This window comes from Jaculus jaculus, chromosome 8 (assembly GCF_020740685.1).
Source record: "Jaculus jaculus isolate mJacJac1 chromosome 8, mJacJac1.mat.Y.cur, whole genome shotgun sequence".
Classification (NCBI taxonomy): domain Eukaryota; kingdom Metazoa; phylum Chordata; class Mammalia; order Rodentia; family Dipodidae; genus Jaculus; species Jaculus jaculus.
The window spans coordinates 89,551,626-89,566,651 of NC_059109.1; the positions used below are offsets into that span (position 1 = coordinate 89,551,626).

Genomic DNA, 15,026 nt, shown 5'->3' on the forward strand with positions numbered 1-15,026 from the left:
TACCTTGAATCTCCCCACCCTGGCCAAAAATAAAAGATTTTTGGTTTAGAGATTCTAACTTTAGATTATAGGGAAAGTTCTAATGACAATACTTGTCACATAATCAGCAGTTAACAAATTATAATTATTACTGTCACTATGTTACCACAATTATTTTATAGTTCTGTTACCGTATTTATTAGAAATATTAATTAAATTTGTTATAGCTTAAGTGATTTTCATTTTTCTGTTAACTATTCAACTTATTCAAGTTTTCTCTCTGTTTGCTGAGTCTTTACAGAAATAGTCAAATTAAATTGCAATCTTAATGACAAACGAAAAAGCAGCCAGCTAACCAAATAAACATTCCCTAAAAACTGAAGAATATGCAGGGGGAATGGAAAGCTAGTATCTTCCAAGCAGGACAGACACCCATAAAAATGTATAGTGAAGTTTTCAAATTGGCCAGTGCAACTGATCAAGAGCCTTTATTATTCCCACAAATCACATTTGATTGTTAAAAGGATAGCATATCAGTAAGACTGTGCCATGGTATCCCTGCCCAGAGCCATGTCAATTATCTTGTGAAAGCAACTTTGTAATCCTAGACACATAAGGAAAACACATTGGAATTTTCTATTCGTCTTTCCTCAACAACAACAGAGTTTTATCTTTTCATGGTGAGGATTTAGTCAGGAGTGGTGGTAGGAATGGAGCCCTGGATCAGAAGGCCAGAATTAGGGATTCAGATCTCAATTCTTTCCTAAACCAGTTAGGTGGTAGGCCTCTGTTCCCTCACCCCATGAGTGATGAATTTTTGGAATAATGTGCTAATTGTTTAATCACTCGAGATTATAAAATAATTCTCTTGAACCAAAGCACAGGCCTTCAAAGACAAATCATCTTTTAACACTTCAAGAATAGTCATAATTCCCATTAGATAAGTTATCTCAGGAGTGTCTAATAAAATTAAAATTATTTTCCTCATTTGTATTTTTTTAATTCCCAGCTGTAATAGATCCCAGCTGAATTTAAAGAAGACACCTAAGAGAAAATTCTTAGGTCTTAATTGTAAGAAGATAGTACCATAGTACTGTAACAAAATTTACAAGGCCTGGAACCACACAGTAGTAGTTAAAATGAAGTGATGTGCTTATGGTAAAGGTGGCTTCTAGATGCTGAGTGGCTAGAGTATTTATATAAGGCAATAAAAGTCTTGATCATGGACCATCGTAAATGAATCATTCCATGCCAAGGCTACAGAATTTTTGAGAGAAATTATGGAAGTTCTGCCCGGATACCATAAGAATACTACACACAAGACACAAAGTGCATGAGCATATAGTAATAACTCGTCATTCAGGTCATAAGTTTGTAAGGTTCAGGTGCTCTTGATTGAGTGTAGCTAAGCTTAGCTGGACTTGTTAATACATCTGTGGTTCCTTATAGGTCTCATAGGTGGCTCTTTGGACCTTGTCTGATCATAGTACATCTTTGGGTATCAGCTACAGGCTGGCTGATCAACCTAGGATGACATTGGCTCTGTGGCTGGGATGACCCTGCTCCATGGGTCTCAACTCCTAGCTCTAAGGACAAGGCAGAGAAACTATAGTAAAAGCCAAGCAAGTGCTTTTCCATCCCATTGGCTAAACCAAGTCATGTGGCCCCTTCATACTGAAAGAAAGGCAAAAGAAACACTACATCTTTAATAAGAGGTACTTACAATCTTAAGCAAAGGCCATGGATACACAGACAAATGAAATCTCAGAGCCATTAATCTGGTCAGCCTGCTGCAAAAGAGAATGACAACATCCTGGCTCTATCCTTGTAAGCAATGTGCTTTATATTCTTAGAAAGCCACTAACTACTTTGGGCCACAGGTTTGTACTTAGTAAAAGGAAAGGGTTTGACTGTATAATTACAAAAATCCCTTCCAAGACTTTGAAATCTTGGAGGACTTGACTATATAATTGCTAATGTTCCTTTCCAAGGTTTCTACAGTAATCTCTAGGTGCCTGTGAGATAATTGCAAAAGAAAAATTTGAAATGTATTTCAAGACCCAGAAGTGTAAAGTGTGGGCTATGTTAAGAAATAGAAACATCTGAGGAGAGGTATATTAGGAAAGGGACAAAAAGGAAGGATGGAGACAGAGCTAAGAGGAAAGTCACAGGAATTCAATTCTATTCTTCACTGTAAAAGGAGAACATTTCCTCTGTGATCTAAAGAGAAATGTACACATAAGAGCTGGGTTATAATGCATTTTGCTTTTGGCTTGATTAAAAGTTCCACTGCAAATGCATGTTAGGAGCTGTGCTCAGGAAATAACACAATGTCTAACTTCTGCTTTTTCTTTTTTATTGGCTCAGTACTTGCATTTACTTTGCATTTTTACTAACTGGTCCTTGGCTTCCCCATTATTCCTGTCTTTCACACTTGGCATCCCTTGCTCTTCCCCTCACTTAAGTGTCCTCCAGTAAACATTCTAAATCCAACCTTTACTATTATAAACTCCAGAGGTCTATGTCTAGAGTGATGAGATCTACAGAAAGGAATCCTTTGGGATACATATATATATATGTATATTTCCTGAAATAATGTGGAAGAAGAAACATATGGCACAAAAGGAGAAAATTATGGAAAAAATCTTTGACTGCAGTGGTGCTATGCAAAATATAGTTAGACCAGCAACATTAGCATTTTCTGAAAGCATGTTAGAATGCAGCCTCATGGCCCTTGGTGCTCTGTATGTTCATTACCTTTAAAGAAATCTAATCTAAAGTTCTCTCATTTTATCATTTTTTTTTTTTTTTTGCTCAAAGCCATTATTTAAAGAAATGTCCTTAACCAAAGAGTATGTGGGTCTCTTTTATAATCTATATCTGGTTCTACATGAAGGAAATATGATAGAAATTTCATAGATGTATATCTATACATATATATATGCAGATTCAAAAATTGAGAACCATACTCTCTGTCATTTGCACACTTACACAACACACCTGTAGATTGACCACAGAAAAGGGAATTTAAGCTAAAGAACTCTGTCTCCCTAGTGAGTGTGTCCTATGCCACACTAAAGAGATTGAGCACTCTGTCCCTTGACAAAGACATACCATGCATTCTGGAACATCTAACTTTCTTACTCCAAACTCATTCCAAAAGAATTTCCAGTACCAACTTAAGGTCACAATCCTGGCTTCATTGTCAGCATCCATAGCCTATCTTGATCTGAAGTACATGCTGAGCCCAACATTTTCTTTTCCTTATGTACATCATTTTTCACCTTGTAAAGATTCTCATTTCATCATGTATCATTGCTCCAAACATGTGGACTTTGCTCAAAAAATGTTGCTATTGATAAATGTATCAAAATCAATAGTCAACCAGAATGTAGTCCAAAAAGAGAGAGCCAAGAAGTTCCATGATTATGTCATACTAACCAAATAACTGCTTAAACAGGGACAAGAGACCCTTGGTAGACAGGGTTCCAGATGGGTTGATAGGAAAATCCTTTACTCTTTCTTGTTTTGGAAATAAGATATCAATTATTAACTCATAAACAATCACAACATACCAAACACTGATCAGGCATGATTTTGTTTAAACTATAGGAAATCAGTTCAGGAAACCTGCCTTTTATATGTGAGAAAATTAAAATCCCAGTGCTTTAAAGTAACTTCCCAAGGAGACATATATATACATATTCTTTTATTTTTCCGAGGTAGGGTCTCACTCTAGCTCAGGCTAACCTGGAATTCACTATGTAGTCTCAGGGTGGCCTCGAACTCATGGTGATTCTCCTACCTCTCCCTCCCAAGTGCTGGGATTAAAGGCATACACCACCACACCCAGCATCCAAGCTCATTTTTTAAGGAAATGCAAACATTTATGTCAAACACAGGAAAGACTCTCAACTATACCAAGTAAACTATCTTTGTGTAGATCTACAGCACTGGTTCAATTTTTTGTTTCTTCTTTGGCCTTTACAAAGGTTATCAATTTTAATATTATTTTCAAAAAATTTAGTTTCCCTGGGAAATTTTACCAAAAATATAGACATGATACCAATGTACCTAATAAAATGTTACAAGAAAACTATTGAAAATTCACTATGTTCTTCACATTGGCATGAAATATGGTCTCTTTCTTTTATTTATTTTCTTTTTTTAAGCCATAAAGAAGACTTTTATTCTTACAATGTGTTTGTTTTATGTCTAGAGTATTCCCCTCCCCCCGACCTAGAATCATACTGCTTACCATTTTGTTCCTTTTCTTTAGCTCTCAGTTGTTAATAACAATCTTGAATTACAAGATAGAATATATGAGTTGCATTTTACTAGATAGAGAGTTATAATTTTAAACTTCAGTTCAAGGTCATGGGTAATTGTCTATAAGGCTCACTCCTGGCCTAGACTGTGCAGGACTCCAAACTGTCTGAATTTGCTCTCTGTCTGTGTTGGGACCTTCTGGGTTATAACAAGGTCTGCTTTAATTTAGTAGCATTGGGTACTTGAATCACAATAGTAATTTGAGTTTGGAAATTGCTCATTCCTGGTGTTGATTTGGGTCTTAATACCCTTGATGAATATTTTTCTTCCTGCAATCCCATAGATCTTGAGCTTTCCTACCCATTCCAATGTTTTCCTAATGCCCATCTCAAGGGTAGAGATCCCTGACCTGAACCAGGGTCCTCAGTATCAGCATGTGCCCACTCCACATTCTGTGGTTTCCCCCATCCTCATAGGGCACAGGCAGCTCTGTGCCAAGGTAAGAGGCTGCCTTGGGAGCCTCTTAGTGTCAAGTTCTTTTGTTAATTTCATGACAGGCATTTCTTTTTCTTATATTCAAATGCAGCCATGAATTTAAATAAGTGTGATTATTTTTACTTAGTATTTCCCTATATTTGGATTGTATTGAGTCAAAGTCTCATGTTAACTTATTTTGATGAAACTTAGATGAAAACAAACACAAATTAGAATGATTAGGACATTGATATAGCCTACTTTTTCCACATGGCATTTTTTAGTGTTCCTGGGTAGCCTGACTAATCTCACTGTGTACTTTTCTATTCTTGGTTGGAGTAAAAATTCTTGAAATTATTCTAAAAATAAGATAAGGCCTTACAAGACTATTCAGGCTAATTCTGAAACTATCCATTCTTTGACTGTACTTTGTGAATACTTTTCTCATTGTTTTTAGTATCCTTTTAGCTAAATGGTGATTTTGAAGTTAATACTATATACCCTACAATGATTCTGCAAAAAATTTTCTTGGGCAATGTATCTATATTCAGAATCCTGTCTTTTTCCTCTTTGTATTTAAAAAAAATATTAGATTTTGGTTTCACATGATATAATCATGCTACCATAAAATGATACACGGTAAAAATATTTGTAATATTATTGTAAATAATAATTTATCGTAAATAATTATAAATAAATAATAATATTGTAAAAATATTTGCAATTATTGTAAATGCTTTAGTGTTTCCTTCTAAAGTAGTTTTACATTTAAAAAATGTTCTCATAGTTATAGCACAAATATTCATTCTTTTGTATTTTTATATTTTTTCTAATACTATTTTCGTCATACCATAATGTATATTGTAACCATTTCTCCCTAAACTGAAATTCATTTGTTAGTTTACATTTATTTGGCTATATCATATACCCTTAAAAACAAGTCTTATGGTTTATTTCATAGAAATGCTTGTGTTTTATTAATTCTTAGTTTCTTTGCTTATTTGTTTCACTATTTTCTATTATCTTTATCAATACATTTCAGAATCCTTTATACAACAAAATTACAGTATTTTTATAATACCTTCCTCCCAAAGGTAAAACATATAGATATAATTTTAAAAAGTTAAAAGACAGTAAGGAATTGAATTTTAAGTACATATGGCAGATGTTCCCAGTGAAGATGAAAAAAAATAACATAAAATATCTATTAAGAAAACAAAAGATCCTGTGTATCTATCCAAGGCAATATACCCTACAAAGATATAAATGAGCTGGAGAGACAGATCAGCACCTTAGACACTAGTTTATAAAGCCTGAAGAACCAGATTCAACTACTCCGTGTACACATAAGGCCAGGTGCATAGAGTCGTGCTTGTATCTGGAGTTAGTTTGCAGTATCAGGAGGCCCTGGAAAGCACCCTCTCTCTGTTTCCATTTTTCTCTCTCTCTCTCCCCTTCCAACTATATTTGAAAAAGAAAATAAAAAGAATATAATTATTTTAAGTACATTTTAGTAGGGCAATATAATTGACATCCTCTATTGAATACATTCTAGGCATTAAACAAAACCCTCAAAAAAGTTTAGACTTTACTAGGTTATTTCAGTAGATCGTAATATTGAAACTTTGTATGATTTGACTTAAGGCATATAAGCAAGCATGCTTGTGTTACCACAAAGCAAAGCTTTCATTGTACACACACAGAGAAGGCATACAAATGTGAAAGCAAAGAAGTTAGGAAAAAAACTACATAACATTATATCTTACATTGAAGCCAAACATGGTGGCACACATTTGCAATGTCGGCATTGAGGAAGTTCAGGCAGGAAGATCATGAATTCAAGGTCAGCCTGAATGACATAATAAATGCTAAGCTTCTCTGGGCTATGTAGCAAGACCCCATTTTAGAAATCAAAATCACAGAACTTCCCTATTTGTAAGAATCCCACTCATATCTTCTTGAGCATGAGCTCTGTCTTCCTTCTTTCTCTTAGTTCTATCTCTAATCTACTAAAACCTCTAAGCTTATAAAAACAATCACAAACAGAAGCTGGGCATGGTTGCTCATGCCTTTACCCCAGCATTCAGGAGACTGAGATAGGAAGAATATCATGGGTTCAACCTGTGCTACAGAGTAAGTTCTGTTTTAGATCAGCCTGGGCAACGACCTCAAAAAGATAAACTCAGAATATCAGCATGTGTCAATGTCTTTGCAAAATGTATTACCTAAGTGTCCATGGAGGTTTCCTAGAGACAGTGATACTCCAGCAGGTACTTTTAGCATCCAGAGCTGAGATAATAACACTTTCACTGAAGGGGCTGCCCAGAAACCAATAGGTGGACCTCAAAGCCAGTTTGAAAGGATTCTCACTGGTCAAGTATTAGCCAATTTGGAAAAATAAAAAGTTGCTGACTTAAACCCAAAGAATAAGTTTTTTAAACATTTCCTGCAGTTTTCCGGAGAATAAAAGAGAAGGAAAATACTTACTATCAGAGGCCAATAAGTTTAAAAGGAGATATAAAGGGAAGAGAAAGGAAGGGAGGAGGGTACTTACTAGGTAAGTATTGTATATATGTAACTACAATGATTGAAATGGGGTGGTAATATTATGGAGAATGGAATTTCATAGGGGAAAGTGTGGGGGGGGTATTACCATGGGATATATTTTATAATCACGGAAAATGTTAATAAAAATTGTGAAAAGAAAAAAAATCATGTTACTTTTTGAAATGATTACCTCCTGCACTTCTGATTCAACACATGTGTAATTAAAGGAAATGAGTGCACTACTCCCCTGCCTTTTGAGGGATGACTTTAGCTCATAGATTGTGAAAAGTCATTACTACATCCTGAAGTCTATTTTGCTTTTAGAGACAGGGCCTTGCTATTCCCCAACAGAAGAATGCAACTAAATGCAATTGAGGAAATTAACATTTACCTCCAATGAGCTAGCAAAGAATGACCAATTAAATCAAAGGGCAGGAGGGAAAATTACACATGTCTAGAGACCAACCTCATAGTGTAATTGTCAATTTCAAAGATTTCTTTAAAAATCTGTCTTTAAAAAAAATCAAGGTCTAGCGCTCACCATTTTTATTTTCAGTGGACTTAATAGTGTCATTGGTAATAGGACCACCTGACCTGTTGAATATTCTTACCAAAGCAAATGCTTAACTCCCATCTTATAAAGCCTATAGACTTAACTTCTCTTCTGCTTAACTGGAAGCACCAGTCTTCAAGGACAAACGACACACAAGAAAATCAGAAAAAAGTCAGAATGTAGGTGGACTATAAAAAGAAGTAGACAAAATGCAAAAAATCAAAGTTATAAGATATTTGAGATGACAGGCGACAGTATTTCAAATGGGATAAATGATAAAGACATAACTACCAAATACGTGACTTTTGGACTCAGGTCTAACAAGACAAGCTAGAAAGGATTTGAAAGGGATAATTTTTAGAAAATTTGAACATGAAGTGGCTTTAGATAATAATCAAAATTGTTATTAAGGCACTCAGATGTCATTATGTAAAGAAATAGGTTTATTTTCAGGAGGCATGTGATACAGTATTTATGGTTGAAATGGCATGATGTCAGAAACATTTTCAAATTGTTCTGTAGAAATTTAGAAAAAGAGAATAGACAATGCATATACAGCACAAAGTCAAAAATTAAGATTATTTGCACTGGTTGGTGTTTAGGATATTTCTGCCCCTACAAACCCTGCCAAAGTCAGCTCCATGCTTAGAGTGTCCTTATATGCTGTTGCTTTTATTTATTTGAGGACTGGAGAGATGTTCTTAGAGGCTAAGACATTTGCCTGTGAAGCCAAAGGATATAGGCTCAATTTCCCTAGACCCACTTATGCCAAATGCACAAGGTGGTGCATGTGCCTGGAGTTTGTTTGCAGTAGCTGAAGACCCTGGTGTGCTCATTCTGTCTCTCTCTCTGTCTCTCTCCATCTCTATCTCTCCCTCTCTCTCTCAAATAAAAATAAAAGATAAATTACAAAAGTATAAAAAGGATGCATTTATTTGTATGAGCCAAATTGTCAAAAGAGGGGTTGCTAGATCAAAAGCTATATATATATTTCTTCTGATAGATAATACCAGATTATCGATCAGTGTTTGAAAATGTCTTTGGTTTAATAAACTATTGATTGCCAATAATAAAAAAAAAAATCAAAAGTTCACACACTGAAACTTTGGATTCCTGATTTCTCTTAAAATTTCAGAATCTGACACACCGAGTTGTTGCCAGCCCTGTTGAGTGGACCTGTCCCCCCCCCCCGCCCCCCGTCCCACCCCCCCCCCCCCCCCCCCCCCCCCCCGCTCTCAGAGTCGCGGCTCTCCTGCTCTCCTGCTCTCCTGCACACAGCCTGCTGCTCTTCTTTCTGTCACTTTCTTGGCCCCTGTAAAATGATGCCTAGCTCCGGGCTGCTGATAGGTGGGACTTTCTGGGAATCAATCCAAATATGTATATGTCACAACTACGTTCCTTTCATATTTTCTTATAATAAACAAGTCTTTCATTTATAAGAGAAAAAGAAAATAAATTAACCTGAACTTTTATAGTAAATACAATTTGGAAATCGGTTTGGTAACAACATTTTCAAAAGAGTGACAGATACAGCATTTCATACCAAGTGTGAGGGAGTGACCTAGTTTTTATACAATACAATCTGCTCTGTCTCATGATAAAAGGGAAAGTCCAGTACAATTCTAACTTAGCCACAATTGGGTCAATGATTATAAATTGTTAAAAATGATTAAAGGACTAAAGAGTTGCAACTAAAGGTGTTTGATTGCAAAGTCTGACAGGTCAGCATTCAATTCCCTAGCCACCCACATAAAAAAATAAAATAATAAAAAAGCTAGATGCAAAAAAAGTGGCTCAAGCTTCTGGAGTTCACTCATAGTGGCAAGAGACCCTGGCTTGTCCCCCCATCCCCACCATCTCCCCAGCCCAGAAGCAAGAATGAAAGTTCTTGAACAAGAGAGTTTGGTCAAGTGACCGACAGTCCATGAAAGAACCCACAGCTCCAAGCAGCAGGCCGCTGAGGACTGGCTTTGCCCTAGAAAGCTCGAGGGCTAGGACAACACCCAGAGGCCACATCGACAGCTATAGATAGAGGGCATACAGCCAAGAGAGAAGTAGAACTGGGCCTTAGAGGAGAATGCAAACACGTACATAATCAGAGCAGGTCAGGTGAACCAGCCATACGGGCATCTCCCAAAGCTGCTGAGAATGCAGTCAGCCTCAGGCCCACCTAGACCTCCTGAAAAAGGATAGAAGTCAAGACTTCATCTGTGTTCATGCTAAATGTTGACAAAAACCAAAATTACTTACAGATTTTAAGGACATGTTATTTTTTGAGATAGGGTCTTATGTAATCCAGGCTGGCCTCAAATCCATAATGATCCTCCTACTTCATCCTCCTGAATGGTGTTAAGAAGTTGCCTTGAGGTTTATAAGAGGAGAAAAGACACAGTCCTTGGACTCCCTCTTACCATTCAATAATTGGAGAGGGTGTATTTTACACTCCTTCATGCAGCAGAAGTTTCCCAGCAGGTAGTTTTCACAGCTGCCCTATCCCAGCCCACTTCTGCCCTAGAACCCCAGCTTTTACAACTATTTTGTGACAAGGGCAGATAAGCCTGCACGCAAAAATGAATAAAGAAAGAAAGAAAGAAAGAAAGAAAGAAAGAAAGAAAGAAAGAAAGAAAGAAAGAGAGAAAGAGAGGAAGAAAGAAAGAAAGAAAGATTTCCCTGATATTAAAAAGTCTGACAATTTTCTTACACATAGAATAGATAAGTTTAAAGACTTTTAAGTTGAAAGATTGATATGATCAGAAGAAAAATCAAAGTATAAAACCAGGTGGTTAAAACATTGCACATGGCGAGTAAAGATTGCAATGAAAAATAATCAAAATAAAGAAGTGAAGGCTGGGAGATGTCATAGAAGTGAAGATTCTTGCCTGCAAAGCCCAAGGACCCAGGTCCCTTTCCCCAGTACCCACGTAAACCAGATGTACAAGGTGGAGTATGGGTCTGGAGTTCATTTGCAATGGCTGGAGATCCTGGCATGCCTATTTTCTATCTGCCTCTTCCTCCCCCCCATCTCCCTATTTCTCTCTCAAATAAATGAATACAAATATAAAATATATTTTCAAATCCTTAAAAATATTAAAAAATAAAGAAGTGAGCAAAGGTAGTCAGAGTCAAAGTTAAAGTTGGTTATATGAGTGTGTTCAATGGTAAAGTGGGACCTGAGGTGTAGGTTTAGGAGTAGACAATAAGCTTAATATGAATGTACCCTACAAAAACGAGTAAGCACAACAGCGCTCTCATGGCCTCCTGTCTCTGCTGTAGCCGCCCTCCGCAAAGCCCACTCTGCACTCTCCGTCTCAGCTTTCTGAGCTCCCTGCCGCCCGATTCGTAGCTGACCTTGACACTCTGCTCTCAATCACCTTCAAGCTTTAAGTGTAAGATTTCAGCACATTGTACACTACTTCTTCAAACATTCAAATGTGTTATGTGCGCGTGTTTGGAGATGTCTTACTGCAAGGCTTTTAGCCTTATGATGCCATATGACCTAACCTTGACTTTCAGCACTGACCAAATGTCAAGCCAAACAATGATATTTCATCCCTCCCCACACCCTTCCCCCATGTCCATAAATGAGTTTTATGTGTGTGGGTAGAGAACTAAATGACCTTACATCTTCTCTCTTGATGTCCCTCAGCTACAGACGGAGCTAGAGCAAGAATACCAAGACAAGTTCAAGAGACTGCCCCTGGAGATTTTGGAGTTTGTCCAGGAAGCCATGAAGGGGAAGATCAGTGAAGAGAGCAATCACGGTTCTGCCCCTCCCTCCTTAGCATCAGACCCTGGGAAGGTGCACCACAGGCCTCCTTCCCACGAGGAAGTAGAAGGAGAGAACCCCAGAAAAGAGTTCGATACTCCCCTGTGACTGTTCCTGCCAGACCTTCCGGATATGCACGGCCACTCAAGTTCCCTCAGACTGTCTCTCACTACAAAGATCACTGCCCAGGGCCATCTTCCTGAGACACATCCCTTAGCCTAAGGTCCACACCACAGGGAGAGTTCCGGAAGGATCCTTGCAGAAGTCCTATGTCCTGGTTCCATATGTCACGTGGAAGCTACTGCAGGTCTACCAGAGAAGAGTGCATGTATGCGGGATGTTTCTGGTTTTCTTTCTAATAATAAATTCAAAGCAGGCAACTCCCAGGCTCCATGGACCATGAAACGAAGGACAGTGTCTTCTTTGGAGAAAATTTGAGCTCATGTTTTTATGTGAAGCTCTGATGTAAAGTATTGCAAAGTAATAGAAATAGTTTGACAACTGTATAGCACCATTAACACTATGTAACATTCAACTTTGATCATTTTTTCCTTAACTGCCCCTCAACTCCATATCTCCAAGTTACATTGCATATTAAAATGTTTTGTCCTTTGCTTTGCAAGCACTGGTGGCTTGCAGTTTGCTAATTTATTTATCATTGACACATCAGTGTATTTGTTGCTGACATGGCTCTCTTAGATACCATAGTGACTCAAATGAGCTGGTTTCTTTTATGAACAACACAATCACTTGATTGTATCAATGCCCGATGAAGCCATCCCAAGACTAGCAATATGGATTGTACATTCAGCTGCATGAACAGGTTGGCTATGTGCTTTCAGGCAGTGTGTACCCGAATTGACTCTCTGCACTCAGTCTGTGTATGTATTGCTTTCTGGCCCGAAATGATCAAATAGCTACAAGTGTATTCTGTTTAGTAAAAAGAGTTGGACTGATGTATATTAATCAGAAATTCAATCAGAACAAACAGGGTTCAGTTAGTAATTTTGTTAAATTTTTTTCATGGCTCATATATTTTTATGAGAGGAAGATGATAGAATATTTCTCTAAATGCATACATCTATGTATAAATAATAAATATTATCTCCATGTATATACTCCATGTATTATGCACTTGGCCATGTAGCCACACACACACACACACACACACACACACACACACTTATGTGTAAATGTGTGTTTATTAATTGGCAGTGCCCCAAATCTCTTTCATATGATTTAAGACCAAATTCAGGGATAAATAGAGAAGAAAAGGGTCAAATATATACACTACATGGAATTATTTGGAAATAGTAAGAAAAAATTGATGGAGTTAATGATGCAACTTCAGGTAGACTTAAAATGCAAATTTATAAATTTAATTAAAAAATTTGCAGGATCAAAAATTGTATCAGATTTTAAGCTTCTTTTAACAATCAGAATATTTTTAAATGCATAGGTAAATAGAGTGCAAATGTGTTATTATCTTCCCTAATTTTTAACTGATTGATTTCAATTTTATTATAACATAAGTAAAATTTTGATTATATAGTTAGTATGTACATTGACTTCACTTAATCATGTTTTGTTATGTTCATACTTTATTTTAAGTAGAATGAAAAGCAAAGTATATTATAGTTCAAATAATCAAAACCATTATTGAAAGGTCGTAAGAAAGATTAATGATATAGAAAAATTATAATGCAGAGAGTGATACAAAGAACATTAAAATCCAGAAATGATAAGCTGATGTCTTTATTTTATTTTAAAGTGAACCTGTCTGATTGTAGTATAACAAAACATCTTACAATGCAAAAAGCAGTTGTGTCCTACAACATGTGTTTCAAGAATTTAATATTTTTATGGAAATGATTTTATTTAACTTTAAGCAATAACAAGGGATCACAATTAAGTTTTAATCAAAATGAAGGCTTACTTCAAATAGTAAGACAGAATGTTTGATTAAAAAAATCACATCCAGTGAGACACAAGGGGAAAATCACATCCTCTTTAGAGATTATTATATTTTGATCCAAAGGATTTAGTGCTAATTAGACACTTAGTAAAACTGAACTTCCACTGATAGAGAACCCTTCTCTAAACCATTCTACTTGCACTTTGAAGGAAAGGCATTACTCATAAAGAACTAAGAATGGTCAAAACTGAATGCTGCATTTTTTATAAGCAAATTATAGACTGGAAAATTAGAGAGGAGTGACCCAATGATAGCATGCATAACCAAACACAATGGTAATTATTACTGAATGTTTTATCACATTTTAATCCAGAGACAGACTAAGGATGAATAACCTTGATTTTCAAAAAACTGTTTTGGTAGTTGGATTTCATTATCTTAGTGATTCTAGTCATTTTACAGCACATTTGTATTTGGCCATTTACTGTAATCACATTTTTATATCTGTACAATGACACTTTTGCAGTTGTGGGGTAGTGTGTAACACTGTGCATCTTGCATCATTGAAACTACTACAGTGATACTATCATGTAATAATATTAATATTACTTGAACATAGACATTGATAAAGGAAAGGGGTCTATATGATGTGCAGTTTTGTGCCTTTATGTATTTGCCTTTGTTCCTTGTTGAATGTGTAAAATTCTGTACTGTGGTTTTTCTGGTAATAGAGAGTAGAGTTGTGTATTAAATTAGACTGTGTCCCTGACACCTTTACACTACTGAGAACAGTGTGGTTTTGGCCGTATAAATCAGTGTTAAAAGTTCTAAAGACATGCCATGCGTTTTGGTTTTTAACATTTCAGTACCATAACATATTAATTAATATTTCTGTAATAAATAAGCAGTCATTAAATAAGTTCTGAAAGAAAGGGCCCTTGCTTGCTTTCCTTTGAATTTAATGTTGTGCTTGTGCACTGTGTTAATATTGTATGTGATGGATTAGACATTGTGACTTTTGCCTTTTAAAAAGAAAAAAAAGAGATAGGACAAAGTGTTTGAAGCTCTTAAAATGTACATATTTTGGTTCTTCTATCTCGAATTATTTAAAATGCATAATTCACATTTTTGTAATAATTCTATGCAATTTTGTGGCATGATGTTTCTTCCACTCGTAATTTTATGTGCTTTCATTCACAAATCCAAAGGAAACAATAAAAATTTCTTAACACAACCCAGCTCTTCCTTCTTGGAGTCAGAGACCACCTCTTTTGACAGAGGCCAGTAGAAGGGGACACAGTGGCAGTCTGCAGAGATGTAGTGCCCGCCTCACCACTGGGCATGGGCATGGAGTCCTGTGAGTAGAAGGGGTACACAGTGGCAGTCTGCAGAGATGTAGTGCCCGCCTCACCACTGGGCATGGGCATGGAGTCCTGTGAGTAGAAGGGGGCACAGTGGCAGTCTGCAGAGATGTAGTGCCCGCCTCACCACTGGGCATGGGCATGGAGTCCTGTGAGTAGAAG

The 15,026-nt window shown here is 36.6% G+C and overlaps 1 protein-coding gene across 2 annotated transcripts in view; it reads left to right on the plus strand.

Annotated features, from left to right (window-relative positions):
- The window catches only part of Plcb1 (phospholipase C beta 1), an 855,615-nt gene extending 840,878 nt beyond the window's left edge, over positions 1–14,737 (plus strand). The window contains exon 33 of one of the 2 annotated variants that reach the window (XM_004661511.2): positions 11,469–11,596. Coding sequence is in view for 1 of the 2 variants with exons in the window: in XM_004661510.2 (XP_004661567.1) it covers positions 11,469–11,696 (228 nt within the window). In the remaining variant the exon portion in view is untranslated. Of the gene's footprint in view, positions 1–11,468 lie in introns of both variants that reach the window. The other variant, XM_004661510.2, reaches the window with a different exon arrangement.
- Positions 14,738–15,026: the final 289 nt, after the last annotated feature.